Below are 18,732 nucleotides of genomic sequence, written 5' to 3'. Positions count from 1 at the left end.
AGGGACGGTGGTCCTGGAGGCCGGAAGTAATCTAAAAGCAAAAGCGTATTGTCCCTGACATTTCGGCGCCCGCGCGCGCAAAACCGATGCCGGGTTTAATATCATCCCCCCTGTCATCCCCGTGTAACCAGAGGTTTCAACTGCAAAACTTTCAACAACTGTATTTAAACCACACCTCCTTCAAAGAGGGGGAGATTTCTAACATTCATTAGATATTATACACTGCTCAAAAAAATTAAAGGAACACTTTGAAAACACATCAGATTTCAATGTGAAAAAGAAATATGTTGGATATCTATACTGATATGGACAGTTTAATGTCTTAGGAACAAAAGGATGGCACATCTTTTGATGGAAATAAAAGTTTTCAGCCTACAGAAGGCTCAATATATAGACACCCCAAAAATCAAAGTGAAAAAATGATGTGGCAGGTTAGTCCATTTTGCCAAAATTCAATTTCTGCAACTCAAAATGCTTCTCAATATCTTGTGTGGCCCCCCACGTGCTTGTATGCATGCTTGACAATGTCGCGGCATGCTCCTAATGAGACGACGGATGGTGTCTTGTGGGATGTCCTCCCAGATCTGTCTAAGGGCATCAGTGAGCTCCTGTAAAGTCTGAGGAGCAACATGACGACTTCTGATGGACCGAAACATTATGTCCCAGAGGTGTTCTATCGGGTTTAGGTCAGGTGATCGTGAGGGCCATTCGATTGTATCAATTCCTTCATCCTCCAGATACTGCCTGCACACACTTGCCACATGAGGCCGGGCATTGTCGTGCATCAGGAGGAACCCAGGACCTACAGCACCAGCGTAGGGTCTGACCATGGGTTCAAGGATTTCATCCCGATACCTAATGGCAGTAAGACTGTCGTTCTCTAGCCTGTAGAGGTCTGTGCGTCCCTCCATGGATATGCCTCCCCAGATCATCACTGACCCACCACCGAATCGGTCATGCTGAACGATGTTGCAGGCAGCATAGCGTTCTCCTTGGCTTCTCCAGACCCTTTCACGTCTATCACAGGTGCTCATGGTGAACCTGCTCTCATCTGTGAAAAGCACGGGGCGCCAGTGGCGGACATGCCAATTCTGGTGTTCTATGGCAAATGCCAATCGATCTCCGCAGTGCTGGGCAGTGAGCACAGGGCACATTACAGGACGTCGCGCCCTGAGGCCACCCTCATGAAGTCTGTTTCGGACTGTTTGGTGCAGAAACATTCACACCAGTGGCCTGCTGCAGGTCCTTCTGTAGGGCTCGGGCAGTGCTCAACCTGTTCCTCCTTGCACAAAGCAGCAGATATCGGTCCTGCTGATGGGTTGAGGACCGTCTACGGCCCTGTCCAGCTCTCCTAGAGTAACTGCCTGTCTCCTGGAATCTCCTCCATGTTCTGGAGATTGTGCTGGGAGACGCATCAAATCTCCTTGCAGCGGCACGCGTGGATGTGCCATCCTGGCGGAGTTGGACAATCTGTGCAACTTCTGTAGGGTTAAGAAATCGCCTCATGCTCCCAGTCGTGATAATGACTCTAGCTAAAGCCAACACTAGTGGAAAACCAGTTCAAAAAGATCAAGAGGGAGAAACTTGAAATGGCCTCCACATGCAAAACCAGTCCTGTTTTGGGGGTCGTCTCATTGTTGCCCCTCTAGTGCACCTGTTGATAATTCCATCAACACCAATGCAGCTGAAACTGATTAACAACCCCCTCTGCCACTTAACTGACCAAATCATTATCAGAAAAGTGCAATTGAATTCATGCCATACCCCGATAAAAAACTGTTCCTTTAATTTTTTTGAGCAGTGTAGTAACCACAGGTTTCAAGGAGGTTACAGGGGGCGCTTGACACACTGGTGGTTTCGGACGGTGGTCACGGTGGCCGGAAAACATTTGTGTCAGCTAGAACATCTGAAACAAACTGTAACCATGGACCAAATTGTTTGTTTATATAAAAAGCCTATATCTTGGTGAATTTAAGATCTAGAGCTTATTGATAATAATTATTTCTTATTCCCACATTTTTCGACATCAATTAAATCTGAAGAGGATCGATGATATATGATGTCATTTTCATAGAAAGGCAATACTTACATTTACTGCAGTGATCACGACATTAAATTAAAGATCGTTTGAGTAGAACTCTCCCATGTTTCTCTGCTGTTTCTCCCTCACCACATGGCGAAGTAACTGGTGTGGATGAGGGATAATTGATAAATTCTGTGCCAAACACACACACACATGGACCTAAATAGAATGGACTTGGAATCTAGTGATGAGCAAACGAGCGGAGCGTCACAGCAACTCAGCTCAGCAATGCTCTGGTGGCTCTGGTGGCTCTGGTGGCCTGCTGTTGTAGTGCACATCAGCTCCTTGAAGGCAGGAGAATCTAAAGAGTCTCAGAATAATCTACTGCCTACCTGCAGCAGCAGTTGTGCCAGACTCTCATGACATCATGACTCAGAAGCATGGGTGTCCGGTACAACTGCAGCAGGCCCTTGCAGGCAGTAGACTCTTTGGAATCTACTGCCTACACAGACTTGCTGTGCACTCTACTACAGCAAGGTAGACTACTGGCTGCATCAAACCAACAACCACCACATCACAAACAAGCAGGTCCTTTCAGTTATGTAGCTCAGCTGATGTTACTCTTTAAGCTGTGTCTATATTTGATGTATAAATAAAAGAATAATGAGACAGTATTTTATCTGTGGTAGCCCGGAATCAACCCGGGCCAACGGGACCATGGGGGTCAACAGGGCACTGCACTGACCGTGTGAAAATTAGGCTTCTTGAAGTTTTTTGTCACGAAGTTCACAAATCTTGACTCTACAGGAGTAATATTTTACAGTGGACTGTTTGATTAAAGTTTGATTCAACATTTAGATGTTATATTGTTCCTCTCAATGAAATCGGGTGTTTTCATCTGTCAGTGTCTGATTTAAAACATTGTATTAATTTTGAGAACCTGAAATTAATTAATATGCAAACAGCAAGAGAACACAGCAGCATATATCAAAGACACACACAGCTGTGATGATAGACTCACTGGTTGATTTCTTTATCTAAAGAAACAAGTTGTTTCTTTTCAAACTTTAAACGCCACATTCCAAGGGACCGTACGAACCCTGAAACCAGGCAGAAGATCATTCAGAACACAAATATGACGAAGCATCATCATCATCGATCACTTTATGTCTAAAGAACACAAGAAATGTTGACCAAGTGAAGTGTGAACTGTTGAAAATTAATTGGGCTTCAACAGCAAAATTGTCCATCTTGAGTCCAAGATTCTGCTTTGCAAAGGTAAATCCACACCTGGATGGTGAAGACAAAGTGTTCCTCAGCGGCGCCTGAAAGCTCGTGAGATCCTCCAGGCGTTGGGCTCCTCGTAGCGGTTGTACAGAGGCTCCAGCTTCTGCATCTTCTTCTGTCGGCTGAGGCGCGTGGGGTCGCCGACCCTGTAGAACGCCGGGGCAAACTCCACCAGCCAGCGCGGGTCGATGGTGGTCACCTCACGCATGTACTCCTTTGTGGTCAGCACCAACTCGTGATACACCAGCCTGCAGAGAAACACACGCAGGTCTTCAGGATAACACATCTCTCCGCCTGCACTCGCTTGCTTAGGGAGAATGCTGTGTGAACAGTCTCACCATTCTGGCTGGCGGTTGAAGAGAGTGCTGGAGGGGTGAAGGTACACCACTTGCTGGTCAATGAGGGTACGGTAGCCATCCTGAGGGTGTTTCCTCGCCGCGTTCCTGAAGTAACCACTGCAAATGGCCTTCTGGACCCGCACCGTCGATTTTCCACAAGATACCACGTCCAACTTGTGCCTGAAAGTTATTCAGACACACAGTTTACTACGCACGCACGCACACACGCACGCACGCGCACACGCACACACACACACACACACACACACACACACACACACACACACACACACACACACACACACACACACACACACACACACACACACCCTTTTCATAACACTAATTGTACATGATTCACCCACGATCTACAATTGATTTGTCTTTATTACAGTGATCAAATCTGTAATATATTGACGAGTTCTCCTTTGGTTTTGTTTTAAACTGGGAGGAAATCAAACACATGCGTTACCTGTCCATGATGCTCATCATCTGCTTCCGAATGTCCATGGCTCTCTTTAAGGAGCGCGCCTGGATGAAGTTCTCAAAGCACCACGGGTTGGAGAACTTGTTGTTCTTCCACGAGTTGTAAACAGCCAGCAGGGTAAGATGATCTCCTTCCAGCTGGAAGAATTTAGCTTTCCTCTGGTCAGCCTGGGCCTGTTTGTCCTGCAGATGGAGGAATGATCTGTGGTTTCAAACATTTCAACATTTCCACGTAACCAGAGACTAGGCATGAACTTTGAGGCCAGGCGTGTTAACCTTTGGTCTGTAGAAGATGTTCTGCACAGACAGCATGGAGACGATGGTCAGCATCTCTTCGCTGCACCCCAGATGGACGGACATGATCAGCATCTTACACAGCATGGGCTCCAGAGGAAACTCGGCCATCTGACGCACGGAGAGAGAGAGAGACGACTGTCAACAAATGAACAAAGCCAAGTTCAAAAAGGACGACACCGATTCCCCTGTGGTTCTCACCCGTCGGCCCAGCCGAGTGAGCAACCCTTCGCTGTCCAGAGCTCCCAGAGTGTAGAGCTGCTCCATGGCTATGATCAGAGTCTCCATGGGAGGAGAGTCCATGAAGTCGAACGCCAGCAGGTCATTGATGCCCATCGCCTGAGGAAGCAAGGACGGCAACATCCATCATCATCCTAACATGTTGTCATTGTTACCTTCACCGACTCGGGGTTTGCTATGACTGTGGCTCAAACTGTGGTGCTCACCTTCAGGGACAGCACGGTGCTCGCCAGGTTGGTCCTCTGGATCTCGGGCACGTTGGTGGTCAACATCTCGTCCCTGTAGGCTCGCTCGGTGTAAAGCCTGTAACACTTGCCTGGACCCGTCCGGCCGGCTCGCCCCGCCCTCTGCTTGGCCTGGGCCTGAAACCAACAGAACGCAAAACACCACGACGACCAAACACTGAGGTCAAAGGGACAGGAAGAAAAGGGACACGACTGATTCCGAAACTGAAGTTTGAATGGATGAGTGACCTGTGAGATGGGAGTCACCACCAGCTGGTCGATGCCGGTCTTGGAGTTGTAGACGATCTGCTTGACGAAACCAGGATCCACCACATAGTAGATTCCATCGATGGTGAGGGAGGTTTCTGCTATGTTTGTAGCGATGATGACCTAAAGGAGGGAAAATCACACAAAATGTTTACAGGTACAGCTTTAACAAGTGATGGGTAGTGGTTATTACAGTCAAAACTTCAGTTATCTCCCTCTAAAATGTCCTAAACACATCCTGTTTAGTCCCTCACCTTTCTGCTGCCTGGGGGTGCAGGGTCGAAGATCCTCGTCTGCATCTCGCTGGGCAGAGCCGAGTAAACCGGCAGGATGATCAGCTCGGGAACGTCGGGCCCCAGCGACTTCATCCTGTCGTACAGGATCTCGCAGGCCGTGTCGATCTCCTCCTGACCCGTGAGAAACACCAGGATGTCGCCTGGACAGAGACGAAAGGACGAGCAGAGGACGTAAGAGCCTGTCTCAACTGGACTGCACGGGGAAACTTAAGGCGAGCGGCGACTTTGGCTGATACCTGGAGGCTCGGTGAGGTGGATCTGCATGACGGTGATGAGGCCGGCGTCCAGGTAGTCCGTCTCAGGCTCTTTGGTGTAGAGGACCTCCACTGGGAACGTTCTGCCCGGGATGGTGAAGATGGGAGCTTCATAGAAATACTGAGAGAACTTCACGGCGTCCAGCGTGGCCGACGACACGATCAGCTTCATGTCCTTGCGTTTCTGTATGGTCTGAGAGAGCAGGTGAGGTCAGGACATACTCACCTACTGTGCACTTCACTATAAGCACAAACTCCAGGGTGAGGTACCTTCTTTAGCAGGCCGAAGAGCACGTCGGTGTGGATGGTCCTCTCGTGGGCCTCGTCCAGCATGATGAGTGAATACTGGCTCATGTCCGGGTCTATGAGACACTCCCTCTGCAGCATGCCGTGGGTCATGTACTTGATCACCGTCTCTGTGCTGGTGCAGTCTTCAAAGCGAATGGTGTAACCCACCTGTGACAAAGGGAAACGCCGTTAGCAATCACAGCGATGATAAAAGGAAGCGAGATCGTGTGTCCTCTTTGCGGCCGCTCACCTCCTGGCCCAGACGGCACCCGTACTCCTCAGAGACTCTCTTGGCCACAGACATGGCGGCCACACGACGAGGCTGCGTGCAGCCGATCTTCCCCCGGGCCGTGTAACCTGCCTCCGCCAGGTACTGGGTGATCTGCGTCGTCTTCCCCGAGCCGGTTTCCCCGACCACAATCAGGATTTGATTGTCGTGGACAGCCTGGAGAGGAGAGAAGTGTAGGAGAACGTTTCAGGCTTTGTTCTATCCCAAAGTGAGTAACTAAAGACGAGGGGAAGTGGTCAAACCTGGACGAGCTCCTCCTTGAGCTTGTAGATGGGCAGGCTCTCCCTCTGCTGCAGGATGGAGAGCTCCGTCTTCTTGCCGTAGGACACCTGGTTGCCTCCGAACGCGTATTTCTTCCACGCCGGCAGGTCGATGGGCATGGCACCGATGCCTCTCATGTTGGCGGCGATCTGCCTCCCTTCATCTGCGCAGGAAGAGAGGATCGTTCTTAGATAACACTTGCAGCCTCCTGTGTTTCATCAGGATGAAGCATCTTTACGGGAGGAACCTGTTCATCTCCATCATGATCTCCCGACTCTACCTGAGGCGATGGAGCTCCTGCCTGCTTGTGCCTCTGCTGCCCCTCTAACTCATCCTTAAACATGATAATCATCTCCAGCAGCGCCACAGGAAGCTGCTTTAACTAAGCTAATGGGCCTCACAAAGATTTAGTGCACACTCCAGGGTCAGATAGACCTAAATTACACAGAAGGGTGACCTTTACAAACATCTTACAGTCTGGCATCGGGTCGATCCAGTTCTTGTGGAGGCCCGTGGGGATGCAGTCCATCTCCTCTGCGCGGGCCGCCTGCTTCAGCTCCCGCCTCTCCTTGCTGAGGGCGCTCTGCATCATGGCCGCCTGGGAGAGGGAGCCGTCCGGGTTCTGACGGAGACAAAGACGCATTAAAGGAGGGGAAGGTGGGCGGGGCAAGGGGGGGCGTGGCTGTTTACCTGCAGACTCGTACCTTCACTATTTTGACCGGGCTCATGTTGGCGGTCCACTTGGTCTGTCCTCTCAGGAAAGGCGGCTCCTCCTCCACCAGATCGATTTCCACTTCCTCATCTGTTGGCGACATCATAACAGTTTCATCCTCGCCGCTCTCGTTTTGCGAAAACATTTCAGGACAAAGTTTCATGCTTTACCCTCTTCGTCGTCGATGTTGGGGAGGATTCCGGTCTCCTCGTCAAAATCTGGAAACTCCTCTTTAGGGAGCACGTTGGCGGCGATCATCTGAAAGGAGAAGAAGCAGATGGATGAAGATGAAACAGGAAGCAGCCCAGGCGTGTGAAGAAGCAGATGGATGAAGATGAAACAGGAAGCAGCCCAGGCGTGTGATTTGATCCACACCTGTTTGATCTCCCATTTCTCCAGGTCGGTTATCTTGGCGAGGCGTTTGCGCTCCGTGGGGTTCTCCTCCAGCTCCTCCTGTATGCAGGGCTCCAGCGGGCGGTCGGGGTTCCTCATGGCTTCGTCTCCGGTTCCGAGGTCGAGGTTCCTCCTCCGGTTGGGATTCAGGTCCTCTCCCGTTTCCTGGTCCACATCCTGGCAGACGATTTTTACTTGTAAATCTTCGTATGCCATGCGCACTGTGACACGTGATGACGACGATGATGATGATGTCTCACCTTCATGCTCAAGCTGGCCTTGGTTCCAGTGAACGACAACACTTTGACCTTCACCTTTTGACCTTTGGTGACCACGTCAGCCACGTTGGCGATGCGTCCTTCTTTGCGCAGCTCGGAGATGTGCACCAGGCCCTCCCAGCGTTTCCTGCAGACAACGCAATCACGCTATAGACGGACCCTCACACGCCCACAGAGCATCAAATAGAGCATCATACTACACTACTGACCTGAGCCCCTCCAGCTGAACAAAACAGCCAAACTGCATGATGCTGCTGATCTTGCCAGTGTAGATGTCGCCCACAACAGGCTCCTCTGGTGGCGGCCGGTCCACATGTCTGTCCCGCCAGCGCTCTGAGTCTCTGTCGTTGCCATTCTTGTCGTCGTCCCTCTGCGGGCTCGGGGTCCGGTCGCTCCAGCGGGACAGGCGTTTCCTCCTGCGCTTGTGATCTGCTTCTTGGTTGCGTTCCCGGGACCAGGAGCGAGAACGAGAACGCCTGCGTCCGCCTTCTCTGCTCGGGTCTCGACAGCGCTCACCTCGCCGATCCTTGTCTGACCTGAAGGACAGAAGAGCCGAGGTCTAACTCACTTACAATGCTTTTAAATTCATACTGCACCACTTTTGTGTTATCGGTTTTCCATGAGCGAAAACAAAACCCTTCACGTTCATCACTTTCATCATCTTCCTCCCGGGTTATTCACCTGTTATTTGCTCCGCTCGCACTCGGCATCAGCATCTCCAGCTCCATCATGGCCGCCGCCGCAATCTTCTCATCATCTTTACCTGTGGGAGCCTGATGAAGGTCAAAATAATCCAAAATGAATCCCTCAAAGTGCATTAAACACCCAGAACTTTAATTATTGATCCACAATGTTGCTGCCCGCGGACCAAAACGTCATACACTACACGGCCAAAAGTATGTGGACACCCAAACATTACGCCTACTTGCAGTTGCTGAACATCAGAACTGGAATATATGTTGAATATAGATGTGGATAAACGTTTTACTTAACTTACCATCCACACAGGATCATCAGGTGTACATAAAGCAGGATATTTATCTTTCAGCTTGTCCTTCTCACTCTTTGGCCGAGATGCTGCGAGCCACAACACAAGAAAACATCACGTTACAGCCTCAGCCAAAAGAAAACATCAACTGTGTGAAAACCTTTTTTTTGTTCTTTACCTTTACTTGTAGATGGCGTTGTACGCATAGTCTGAATAAGTCGGAGTAAGTTACCAATAAGTGTATCCTGTCAAATAGAAATAAGGTTCAAGTACGAATGAACGTCACGTGTTGGCTGAATGTGATGTTTGTTTGTACTTACTGTGAAATCTGCTCCATTTTGTAACAGAGACGCTTTATATGCCTCAAATGTCGGGTGTTTTTCGGCCAAATCGATGATGAATTCCGCTGTAAAGTGCAGCAGTCACGGTAGTTTAGCACAGTAAATAGATAGACGTGCTAAAAAGCTTCACATTTGTTTGCAATCAATCATTAAATGTAATAAGAAAACTACGCCGCCACGTAGTGTCACCTCACCTAAATCCTTCTCGCTAAATCCCAAGTGATTCTCCAACTCGGTGCACACCTTAGAAACCAACGATAAGTATTCTAAACGTTTGATTTCTTCTAAAGCAGCCATGTTTATTATTTTTGGCTGGCCAGGAAGGGTTTCTTCTTCTTTTCACGCAGGCGAACGCCGTGTTTTGGTGTTGCTGCCCCCTCGTGGTGAACAAAAGGACTTCAACATTATCACACACAGGAGCTGTTTGTCCATAGAATGCAAACATAAATACATCTACTTGTCGAAATTGACACTTTCTACACATCTGCATTAAGTACACAACAACTCCCAAGAGATTTAGGAAAATTCTGTATTTAATGATTCATGGACAAATTTGCTTTTGTTACAATGGCAGAAGTACAGAAATACATTTTCAGAGACACAATGCCAACATGTAAGTGAATGTTATAGTACAAAACATAGAAAATACAAACTGTTTGGATGGTCTGACATTAAAATAATCATTCAATCACTACTGAAACAGCTTTGGGACCTGGTTAGGATTTCTGTCTATTAGGTCACTTCATTAAGCAGAATGTTACAATTTACAGTCAACATAAAGTCTGTTATTTTGCCGAACGTCCTCACTAAAGATTCATCATAAAGCCTAAGTCGATATTGAAGTATTCTTTTTGTGCCTGCTTTAGTGATGTGAACGTTTTGTAAAATAACTTAAGCACGAAAATTACACCTGCTGAGGTTTGCATCATAGCAAATCAAAATCAATCTTCACACATAATGATTCATTGTTTTGAATGCTTTGGTCTGCAAATGGTAAATTCACACATACCAACCAGCAGGATCTTATTGTATGATCATGTTCCCACAGCAATAACTGGCCTGGGGGATCCTGTGCTCGTCTTCATCACTGCCGTCTGTCGCGCCGTTGTCAAAGTGTTCAGCGGCGTCTGAAGGCGCGGGATATCCTCCATGCGTTGGGCTCCTCGTAGCGGTTGTACAGAGGCTCCAGGCGCTGCTGTTTCTTCTGCTTGCTGAGGCGCGTGGGGTCGGACACTTTGAAGAAGGCCGGCGAGAACTCCACCAGCCAGCGCGGGTCGATGGTGGTCACCTCCCTCATGTACTCCTTGGTGGTCAGCACCAACTCGTGGTACACGACCCTGTGGACGAGAAAAGGTGAGAGGTTCTATTGTCACTGTGTGTATTAGACTGCACTACAGGCTCCACACAAACAAGATTCTATCAAACATTCATCCCCACATGGCTGCAGTAAAGGATATACAAGCATGAGAACGTACCATTCAGGTTGGCGGTTGAAGAGGGCGCTGGAGGGGTGGATGTAGACGACTTGCTGGTCTATGAGAGTGCGGTAGCCTTCTTGTGGGTCCTTCTTGGCCGCATTTCTGAAGAAACCACTGCAAATTGCTTTCTGGACTCGTACTGTGGCTTTGCCGCACGACACCACATCCAGTTTATGTCTGCAGGGGGAAAGCAAACGTAGAATGTGCATGAGGCGCCAGAAAGGTTTTGGCATTACAGCCTGTGTGTGTGTGTGTGGTCAGTGTGGGTCCTTGTTACCTGTCCATAATACCCAACATCTGCTTGCGGATGTCTTGGGCTCGGCGCAGGGAGCGAGCCTGGATGAAGTTCTCGTAACACCAGGGGTTGGAGAACTTGTTGTTCTTCCAGGAGTTATACACAGCTAACAGGGTCAAGTGATCTCCTTCTGGTTGGTGGAACTTTGCCTTCTTCTGGTCGGCCAAGGCCTGTTTGTCCTGTATAATAAAGAAACATGCAAGCAATCAGCAGATGTCAGATTGAGTTTGTGCGTGAGCGGATGTTGGACTCCACCTGGGGAAGTGTGCGATCCAGCAGACACAGCTGGAGGCGTCTTGCTCTGTGCGTACGTTTCTGTTTAGTGTTCTAACCTACCTTGGGCCTGTAGAAGACGTTCTGCACAGACAGCATGGAGACGATGGTCAGCATTTCTTCGCTGCAGCCCAGATGGACGGACATGATCAGCATCTTACACAGCATGGGCTCCAGAGGAAACTCAGCCATCTGGAGAGGAGAGAGGGGGAAAAGCAAACATGTTATTGTGATCTGCACCGACACATCAATAGTTTATTCACATGAAAACCTACAAACATGACTTGCTGCCTCTGGTATGAGCTTTGGAAGGTTATTCTGACATTCAGCATTTGAAGGAGAGAAAGCCCAGCCATGCGCTAAATCTTTGTTGACGCCGCTCTTTGAGAAGACGACGGCACGCAAGAGGAATCGTATGAATTGACCGACATTTGACCGATGGAGTACGGCTCCTCACCCGTCTGCCCAGCCGCGTGAGCAAGCCCTCGTCGTCCAGAGCACCCAGAGTGTAGAGCTGCTCCATGGCCGTGATCAGAGTCTCCATGGGCGGAGCGTCCATGAAGTCGAACGACAGGAGGTCGTTGATGCCCATCGCCTGGAGGAGAGGGAACATTAAAATGGATGAGGTGAATTTAACCCTGAGCATCAACGCTGAGGACATAACACTCAAGCGGGAAATGAAGTTTAACTGCACTTTTCCACCACATTAATCGGTTTCTTTATACGTGTGAAGCAGCAATGAATCCTTGCTGATAAACTCATCTGTTGTTAAAGTCAAATAAAGCCAGAAGGATCGGCCAGAACGCCACGACTTAGATTACTGCCACATTAAGAAGGAGGAGTAGCATGTGCATGTTGATAGAATTATGATGCCGTTGGCTTCGTTTACCTTCAGGGACAGCACGGTGCTCGCCAAGTTGGTCCTCTGGATCTCGGGCACGTTGGTGGTCAGCATCTCGTCCCTGTAGGCTCGCTCGGTGTAAAGCCTGTAACACTTGCCTGGACCCGTCCGGCCGGCTCGCCCCGCCCTCTGCTTGGCCTGGGCCTGGCGCCAAAAAGCAAAACGGTATTAAAAAAACACAGACCTGAGTGAGAAACAGGCAGGGGAACATGGAGTCAGGGGAACGGGGCCGTACCTGTGAGATGGGAGTCACCACCAGCTGGTCGATGCCGGTCTTGGAGTTGTAGACTTTTTGCTTCACAAAGCCAGGATCCACCACGTAGTAGATGCCGTCGATGGTCAGCGACGTCTCTGCGATGTTTGTGGCGATGACCACCTGAGCAATAATACAATAAAAGAAGGTCACTGTCATGTGATGTCCTCTGATACAGATATAAAAATGGGAATTTACATTAGTTTAGTAGCCACAACTAAAGGCTACTTAGATGCAAGCCGAAACCCTTTTGGGACATAATTAGAAGCCTGTACTGTAGAGTGACATCACACACAATAAACAAAGGCCATTTATTGTTAATGGATTCTGGACTTAATGAAGATACAGTAGCAGCACCATTGGGGCTCATCAATAGTCTGAATGCCTCTTTGGGTCTCTAAATTGTTGAAAGTGTTAACACCTTTCTGCTGCCTGGGGGCGCAGGGTCGAAGATCCTCGTCTGCATCTCGCTGGGCAGAGCCGAGTAAACCGGCAGGATGATCAGCTCGGGAACGTCGGGCCCCAGCGACTTCATCCGCTCGTACAGGATCTCGCAGGCCGTGTCGATCTCCTCCTGACCCGTGAGAAACACCAGGATGTCGCCTGGACAGAGACGAAAAGACAGGGGGGACAATGAGAACCTAAGTGTCCACTGTACGCTGTCCCTTGTGCCACTTCCTGTTTTTAAGAATTGAAGCTGATACCTGGAGGCTCTGTGAGGTGGATCTGCATGACGGTGATCAGACTGGCGTCCAGGTAGTCCGTCTCAGGCTCTTTGGTGTAGAGGACCTCCACTGGATAAGTTCTACCCGGGATGGTGAAGATAGGAGCTTCATAGAAATACTGAGAGAACTTCACGGCGTCCAGCGTCGCCGATGTCACGATCAGCTTCATGTCTGTGCGCTTCTGCACCGTCTACCACAAACAGGAGAAGCGTTAGTATGTGTACAGAACATCTCTTTCCATGGGAAACTATCATAAGGCTATTAACACAAAAACTAATTCCACTGCATAATGCTCTTGTGTAAAGTGACCCTTGGTTTTATTCTTTTCATGGTGTCCCAGAAGTCTCTGTACCTTCTTGAGCAGGCCAAAGAGGACGTCGGTGTGGATGGTCCTCTCGTGGGCCTCGTCCAGCATGATGATGGCGTACTGGCCCAGCTCTGAGTCGATCAGACACTCTCTGAGCAGCATGCCGTCTGTCATGTACTTGATCACCGTCTCTGGGCTGGTGCAGTCCTCAAATCGAATGGTGTAACCCACCTACACACACACGACAACAGAGGAACTCATTTATATTCTTCATTCATATAACTCACATTCATTAAACCTGGAGACAGCAGAGGGGTCGCTCACCTCCTGGCCCAGACAGCACCCGTACTCCTCAGAGACTCTCTTGGCCACAGACATGGCGGCGACACGGCGGGGCTGCGTGCAGCCGATCTTCCCCCGGGTGGTGTAACCCGCCTCGGCCAGGTACTGGGTGATCTGTGTCGTCTTTCCAGAGCCGGTCTCTCCAATCACAATGAGGATCTGGTTGTCGTGGACGGCCTGTGGTAGATTAAGGAAAGCAAAATCTAGTAAGAAAGTGCTACTTAGATGTCTGTTTTCACTCCAAACTAAAGCGTCACTTCCCACATCACTGACCTGAATGAGCTGCTCCTTCAGCTTGTAGATTGGCAGACTCTCTCTCTGCTCCAGGATGGAGAGCTGGGTCTTTTTACCGTAAGAGGCCTTGTTGCCACCAAAGGCGTGCTTCTTCCACTCTGGAATATCATTGGGCATCATGCCAATGCCCCTCATGTTGGCGGCAATCTGCCTTCCATCGACTGTAAAAGAGGAGAGGACGTGTCCTTGAGAAAGACGAACCCTGGGCTGGATTTTGTTTCGCCAAACAAACTCTAAGTCAAAGCCGGTTTGCAGGGTTTGTGCAGGGGAGCAAATGTGCAGAGCACCTTGGGACTTTGGCACAGAGAATCATGGGAAATCTGTTCCTGAAGGAAAACCAGATAACATCTCCAGTACTGGCAAGCATTAGGGGTTCTATCTGCCATCACAGAGGAAGTCTCAGTTCTCACACAGACTGGGCTGCGGCTTGGGCTTAGAACAAAAGTCCACCACAAAAAAAAACTGCAGTCTGGAATGGTTAGCAGTGTTTAAATCTGAAGTGAACAAAAGCAAAGACTAAACTATTTAGTCAAGATCACTTCTGTTAGTATTTCTTAAGACTACAGTTCCTAAGAAACCACAGAAATGTTCAAATGGTCCGGCAGGATGAAAACTCTTTGCATGTTTTAAACTTACACTGCTACATAAAGAGAGAGAGAGACGACTCAAACTGAGCTGTGAACAGAAACACTGAGGATGAAAGAATCCGTGTGCTCATTTCCAAACGTTTTCAGGGCAACGCAGCGTCTGATGAATTGCTCCTCAGCACAAACAGCTGCTCTACAACCAAACACTCATGCACACTTCCAATGGATTCCTAACCGTCTGGAAGTGGGTCGACCCAGTGCTTGTTCAGGCCCATGGGGATGGAGTCCATCTCCGCCTCACGCGCCGCCTGCTTCAGCTCTCGCCGCTCCTTGGCGAGGGCGCTCTGCATCATGGCGGCCTGGGACAGCGAGCCGTCTGGATTCTAGCGGACGGCAGAGGGGAGAAGCAGTTAAAGCGTGTACGTTAAAAAGGCCTGCGGGTGCCGTCTGCGTTTCTACTGGCTGGACTGCATGATGCGGGGGCTCAGACAGGCGTGATTGTACCTTGACGATCTTGACGGGGCTCATGTCCATGCTTTGCTTGGTGTGGCCCCTCAGGAACGGAGGCTCCTCTTCCACCAGCTCAATTTCTAGGTCCTCATCTGAAAATACAACAAGCAGAATCAATCAGAAAGCCGTCAGAGATGAACATCTAACGAAGCCAAATGTACTTGTAATCATGGTTCTTGGAGGTTCAATCATATAATGTCTTACCCTCTTCATCATCAACTTTAGGAAGGATTCCTGTCTCGTCGTCAAAATCAGGGAATTCCTCTTTCGATAAGACATTGGCAGCAATCATCTGGGGGCAAAGGCAAACATGTGTGATGAATATAATCCTCTGAGGTCTGGGGAGTGTTTCCTGGGGGATTTCCCAATAATGTGTGTGTCTGTGTGTGTTTGATCTCACCTGTTTGATCTCCCACTTCTCTGGGTCGGAGATCTTGGTGAGCCTCTTGCGCTCCAGGGTGTCGTCCTGCTCCAGCTCGGGGGCGTGGCCCAGGTTGACGTTGGCTGGCCGGTCGGGGTTCCTCATGGTGATCTCCTCGCCGCCGTCCGGGCCCACGTTCCTCCTCCTGTTGGGGTTCAGGTCCTCCCCCGTGTCCTGGTCCACATCCTGACAAAGAGAGGAGGAAGAAATGAGGACAAGTGCCAACAACAACAAAAAATTGTGTGTGACTTGTGTGTGTGTGTGTGTCCTTACTTACCTTCATACTGAGACTTGTCTTGGAGCCAGTGAACGATAACACCTTCACTTTGACCCTTTGACCCTTACTGACCACATCAGCCACGTTGGCCACTCGGCCTTCTCTGCGCAGCTCTGAGATGTGGACCAAACCCTCCCATCGCTTCCTGCACACAAAAATGCCAAAGAAGAAGAGTCAGCTTCAATTATGGAGGGGAAGTAGGAGAGTTGGTTATCCTGCAGTTGTTTTGGCACAAACCTTAATCCCTCCAGCTGTACAAAGCAGCCAAACTGCATGATGCTGGTCACTTTGCCGCTGTAGATGTCACCGACGGACGGCTCCTCTGGTGGGGGGCGGTCCACGTGTTTGTCCTTCCAGCGATCGCCCTCTCTGTCCTGGTCTTTCCGCGGGCTCTGCGAACGCTCGCTCCAACGAGACGACTTGTCCCTTCTTTTACCGCGGTCCCTGTCCTTGTCTCTGGAGCGAGACCGGGACCTGGAGTGAGATCGGGAACGGTGGCGTCTCCTCCTATCCCTGTCCCTGTCCCTGTCCCTATCTCTATCCCTGTCCCTATCCCTGTCTCTATCCCTGTCCCTATCCCTGTCTCGATGCCTCTCTCTTTCTCGACTTCGACTTCGGCTGTGTCGCCTCGACTTCTCCGACCTGGAAAAGCAAAAAATCAAACGTCACAGGCCGCCATTAATGTGGTGAACTTACACCAGGAATGGAACGGATTTCTGTATCATCACAGTTGTAACAGTTTATTGAATGACATCACTTTGTTAGTCCTGTCGTGTCCTGTGTGTCAGTATATCAGTCTGATCTATTACAAATGCTTCATGGTAGTGATGTTACTCCTTGATGAAGGACACATTTGTTTAGTCTTGGTCGTCTTACCTGCTCTTGCTGCTCTTGGTCTCTGTCCCGCTGATACTGGGCATAAACATCTCCAACTCTTTCATGGCATCTGCTGCCACTTTCACATCATCTTCATCTTCCAGTTTCTGCAGATGTCAGACAGAGAAAAAGACTTTACAGAATCATCTAACAAAGTCGTCTACCTTCCTACACACACCTCACTCTGAAGCCACTTACCTTTGGTACTGGGTCATTTGCTCTACACAGCGCAGGGAACAACTCCTTCAATTTGTCCTTTTCTGACTTCACATTGACTACAGGCTCACAGTCTGTTACAAGAAAATGGATATTTAATCATTATATTCATTGTTCTGTCTTTTGTTTGTTTACCGTAGCAAATGGACACAAAGCACTCACAACAGCAAACGCAATCACATTTATGGAGAACACACAAGTAAACATGACCTGAGGTTTCCTGACTTTCTTGTCTTGACTTTTTTTTAGCAATAATTACAGCCCAGAAATGTAATCTGATTACTTTGGTGCTTAAGTAATGAGTTAAATCATCATCGTAATAAATAACTGCAGCAACACACATGTTTGTGCATCCTTGGGAGGTGTAAGGAATTACTTTGAGCCCAGAGTACGTACCGTTACTTGTCAAAGCCTTAGAAGGAGGACGCATAGTCTGGATGAGCCTGAGCAGATTACTGACCAGGGAATCCTACAAGACAACACAACACAATTAGACACATTAGAAAGCAATCGCCGCCTCAAATTTAGCATTATTCCTCTTTGAATAAATATATATGTATTGTATGTACTCATAATAATTTATAAACCATAAACTCACAGTGAATTCTGCTCCATTTTGGAGTAACAGAGCCTTGAATCCATCAAAGGACGGTTGTTTCTCTGCAAGGCTGATGACAAACTCAGCTGTGAACGAACCAAACACGTTAACAAAGATCAAACATTAACATTTACACTGAAGTTTATTCGTTATCAATGGCTCACGAATTTAAATCTTTTTGACGTAACTTCACTACATAAAGTAAATTATCTGTTGAGAGACTTAGCATAATACACAGTTGCTAACATTAGCTTAGCATTGTGCTAGCAGTGAGCGCTGCTATTCGCATGTTAAATGTCTTTTTCAGCAACAAACTACCCACCGAGGTCTTTGTCGCTTAATCCCAGATGGTTGTCGAGTTCCGTGCAGACTTTTGACACCAAAGATAGATATTCGAGCTGCTCGAGCTCGTCAGCCCCGCCGTCAGCCATCCTCCACGAGTGTGTTTTTGTTTAGCTAAAGCTAACACCGGCAGACATGTTGAACACGACCAACTTCCGTTTTCCGGCTTTTCCGGATATACGTTGCCGTCATCCGTTTTTACCACGCGGTGGCGCTAAACTCACTTAAATTAAATGTGTAACTCAACCTGTTTACACGTTTGTTTGAACACGTCATCTGGGTTACGGCAGTATATGCAGTATTAAAGCTCATTTTCTGTTTATATGCGACGCAAATGTCTCTCAGGCCAATATTTTTTGTAATAATACATTATGGCTTATATTTATAGATGTATATTATGTTTGATAACAGAACATCTTGGCAGTTGACAATTTTCCAGAGATTTCCGGCCTGATAGAGTTGCGTGCAGACATAAGCATAACTGAACTCCTATGTTTTATTTATTCTACTCAGATTGAGCTTTGGGTCTGGGGATACATAACAAAATCCACATCTCACGGAGCCTTATTGCCTAAATAATTTGATACGGTGTAATGAAGAGTGCATTCATGGATTGTAGATCTTTTGAATGTGGGCTTTATTGCTCAAAGTGCTGTTGCTGATTGCATTTCGTTCAGATGTGACCTCAGTGAACCATGTCAGACTTTTACAGAGTCAGAAGAAACACAAGAGTTGAACAACAATGTGATACACATTGAAAAATGTTCAGTTCACACGC

At 48.5% G+C, this 18,732-nt stretch overlaps 2 protein-coding genes across 4 annotated transcripts; both read right to left on the bottom strand.

Moving 5' to 3' along the window:
• Positions 1–1,894: 1,894 nt before the first annotated feature.
• LOC143002284 (ATP-dependent RNA helicase DHX8-like) lies at positions 1,895–9,574 on the bottom strand. Of its 3 annotated transcripts, XM_076152317.1 has the most exons (23): positions 9,454–9,574; positions 9,239–9,324; positions 9,097–9,163; positions 8,928–9,007; positions 8,612–8,703; positions 8,140–8,466; positions 7,913–8,057; positions 7,635–7,829; positions 7,430–7,517; positions 7,252–7,349; positions 7,022–7,169; positions 6,529–6,710; positions 6,248–6,442; positions 5,980–6,165; positions 5,692–5,902; positions 5,414–5,595; positions 5,142–5,282; positions 4,875–5,030; positions 4,630–4,767; positions 4,411–4,539; positions 4,121–4,317; positions 3,649–3,828; positions 1,895–3,558 (listed from the first exon to the last, which is right to left on the bottom strand). In XM_076152317.1, the coding sequence occupies exons 1-23, from the start codon at positions 9,554–9,556 to the stop codon at positions 3,339–3,341; spliced, it is 3,546 nt and encodes a 1,181-aa protein (XP_076008432.1). In that variant the 5' UTR covers positions 9,557–9,574; the 3' UTR covers positions 1,895–3,338. The 3 variants fall into 3 exon arrangements, with proteins under 3 accessions (XP_076008432.1, XP_076008434.1, XP_076008435.1); XM_076152320.1 differs by lacking the exon at positions 1,895–3,558 and having other exon boundaries at positions 3,733–3,855; XM_076152319.1 differs by lacking the exons at positions 9,097–9,163; positions 9,239–9,324; positions 9,454–9,574 and having other exon boundaries at positions 8,919–9,002.
• Positions 9,575–9,774: 200 nt separating this feature from the next.
• On the bottom strand, positions 9,775–18,113 carry LOC143002283 (ATP-dependent RNA helicase DHX8). The gene is made up of 23 exons (XM_076152316.1): positions 17,935–18,113; positions 17,613–17,698; positions 17,411–17,483; positions 16,997–17,088; positions 16,799–16,905; positions 16,160–16,564; positions 15,923–16,067; positions 15,625–15,831; positions 15,429–15,516; positions 15,219–15,316; positions 14,950–15,097; positions 14,107–14,288; positions 13,816–14,010; positions 13,537–13,722; positions 13,164–13,374; positions 12,881–13,062; positions 12,442–12,582; positions 12,195–12,350; positions 11,763–11,900; positions 11,369–11,497; positions 11,015–11,211; positions 10,735–10,914; positions 9,775–10,596 (listed from the first exon to the last, which is right to left on the bottom strand). Exons 1-23 carry the CDS (start codon positions 18,041–18,043, stop codon positions 10,377–10,379), a joined length of 3,675 nt encoding a protein of 1,224 aa, XP_076008431.1. The 5' UTR covers positions 18,044–18,113; the 3' UTR covers positions 9,775–10,376.
• Positions 18,114–18,732: the final 619 nt, after the last annotated feature.

This window comes from Genypterus blacodes, unplaced genomic scaffold (genome assembly GCF_046128005.1).
Source record: "Genypterus blacodes isolate CSIRO-AG114 ecotype Tasmania unplaced genomic scaffold, CSIRO-AGI_Gbla_v1 ptg000055l_1, whole genome shotgun sequence".
NCBI lineage: Eukaryota > Metazoa > Chordata > Actinopteri > Ophidiiformes > Ophidiidae > Genypterus > Genypterus blacodes.
The sequence above is the reverse complement of the archived record's forward strand: the minus strand, read 5'-3'. Positions and strand labels throughout refer to the sequence as shown.

Bases quoted from the DNA above. Each gene is read 5' to 3' on its own strand.
- LOC143002283 (XM_076152316.1), bottom strand. From the start codon at position 18,043: ATGGCTGACGGCGGGGCTGACGAGCTCGAGCAGCTCGAATATCTATCT. The intron at 15,317-15,428 runs GTAAGACATTAT...TTGTATTTTCAG, and splicing joins TAAAGTTGATGATGAAGAGG to ATGAGGACCTAGAAATTGAG. The intron at 14,011-14,106 runs GTCAGTGATGTG...AATCTACCACAG, and splicing joins TGAAGGAGCAGCTCATTCAG to GCCGTCCACGACAACCAGAT.
- LOC143002284 (XM_076152317.1), bottom strand. From the start codon at position 9,556: ATGGCTGCTTTAGAAGAAATCAAACGTTTAGAATACTTATCGTTGGTT. The intron at 7,518-7,634 runs GTGTGGATCAAA...TTCTCCTTTCAG, and splicing joins AGAAATGGGAGATCAAACAG to ATGATCGCCGCCAACGTGCT. The intron at 3,559-3,648 runs GTGAGACTGTTC...GTTTCTCTGCAG, and splicing joins TTCAACCGCCAGCCAGAATG to GCTGGTGTATCACGAGTTGG.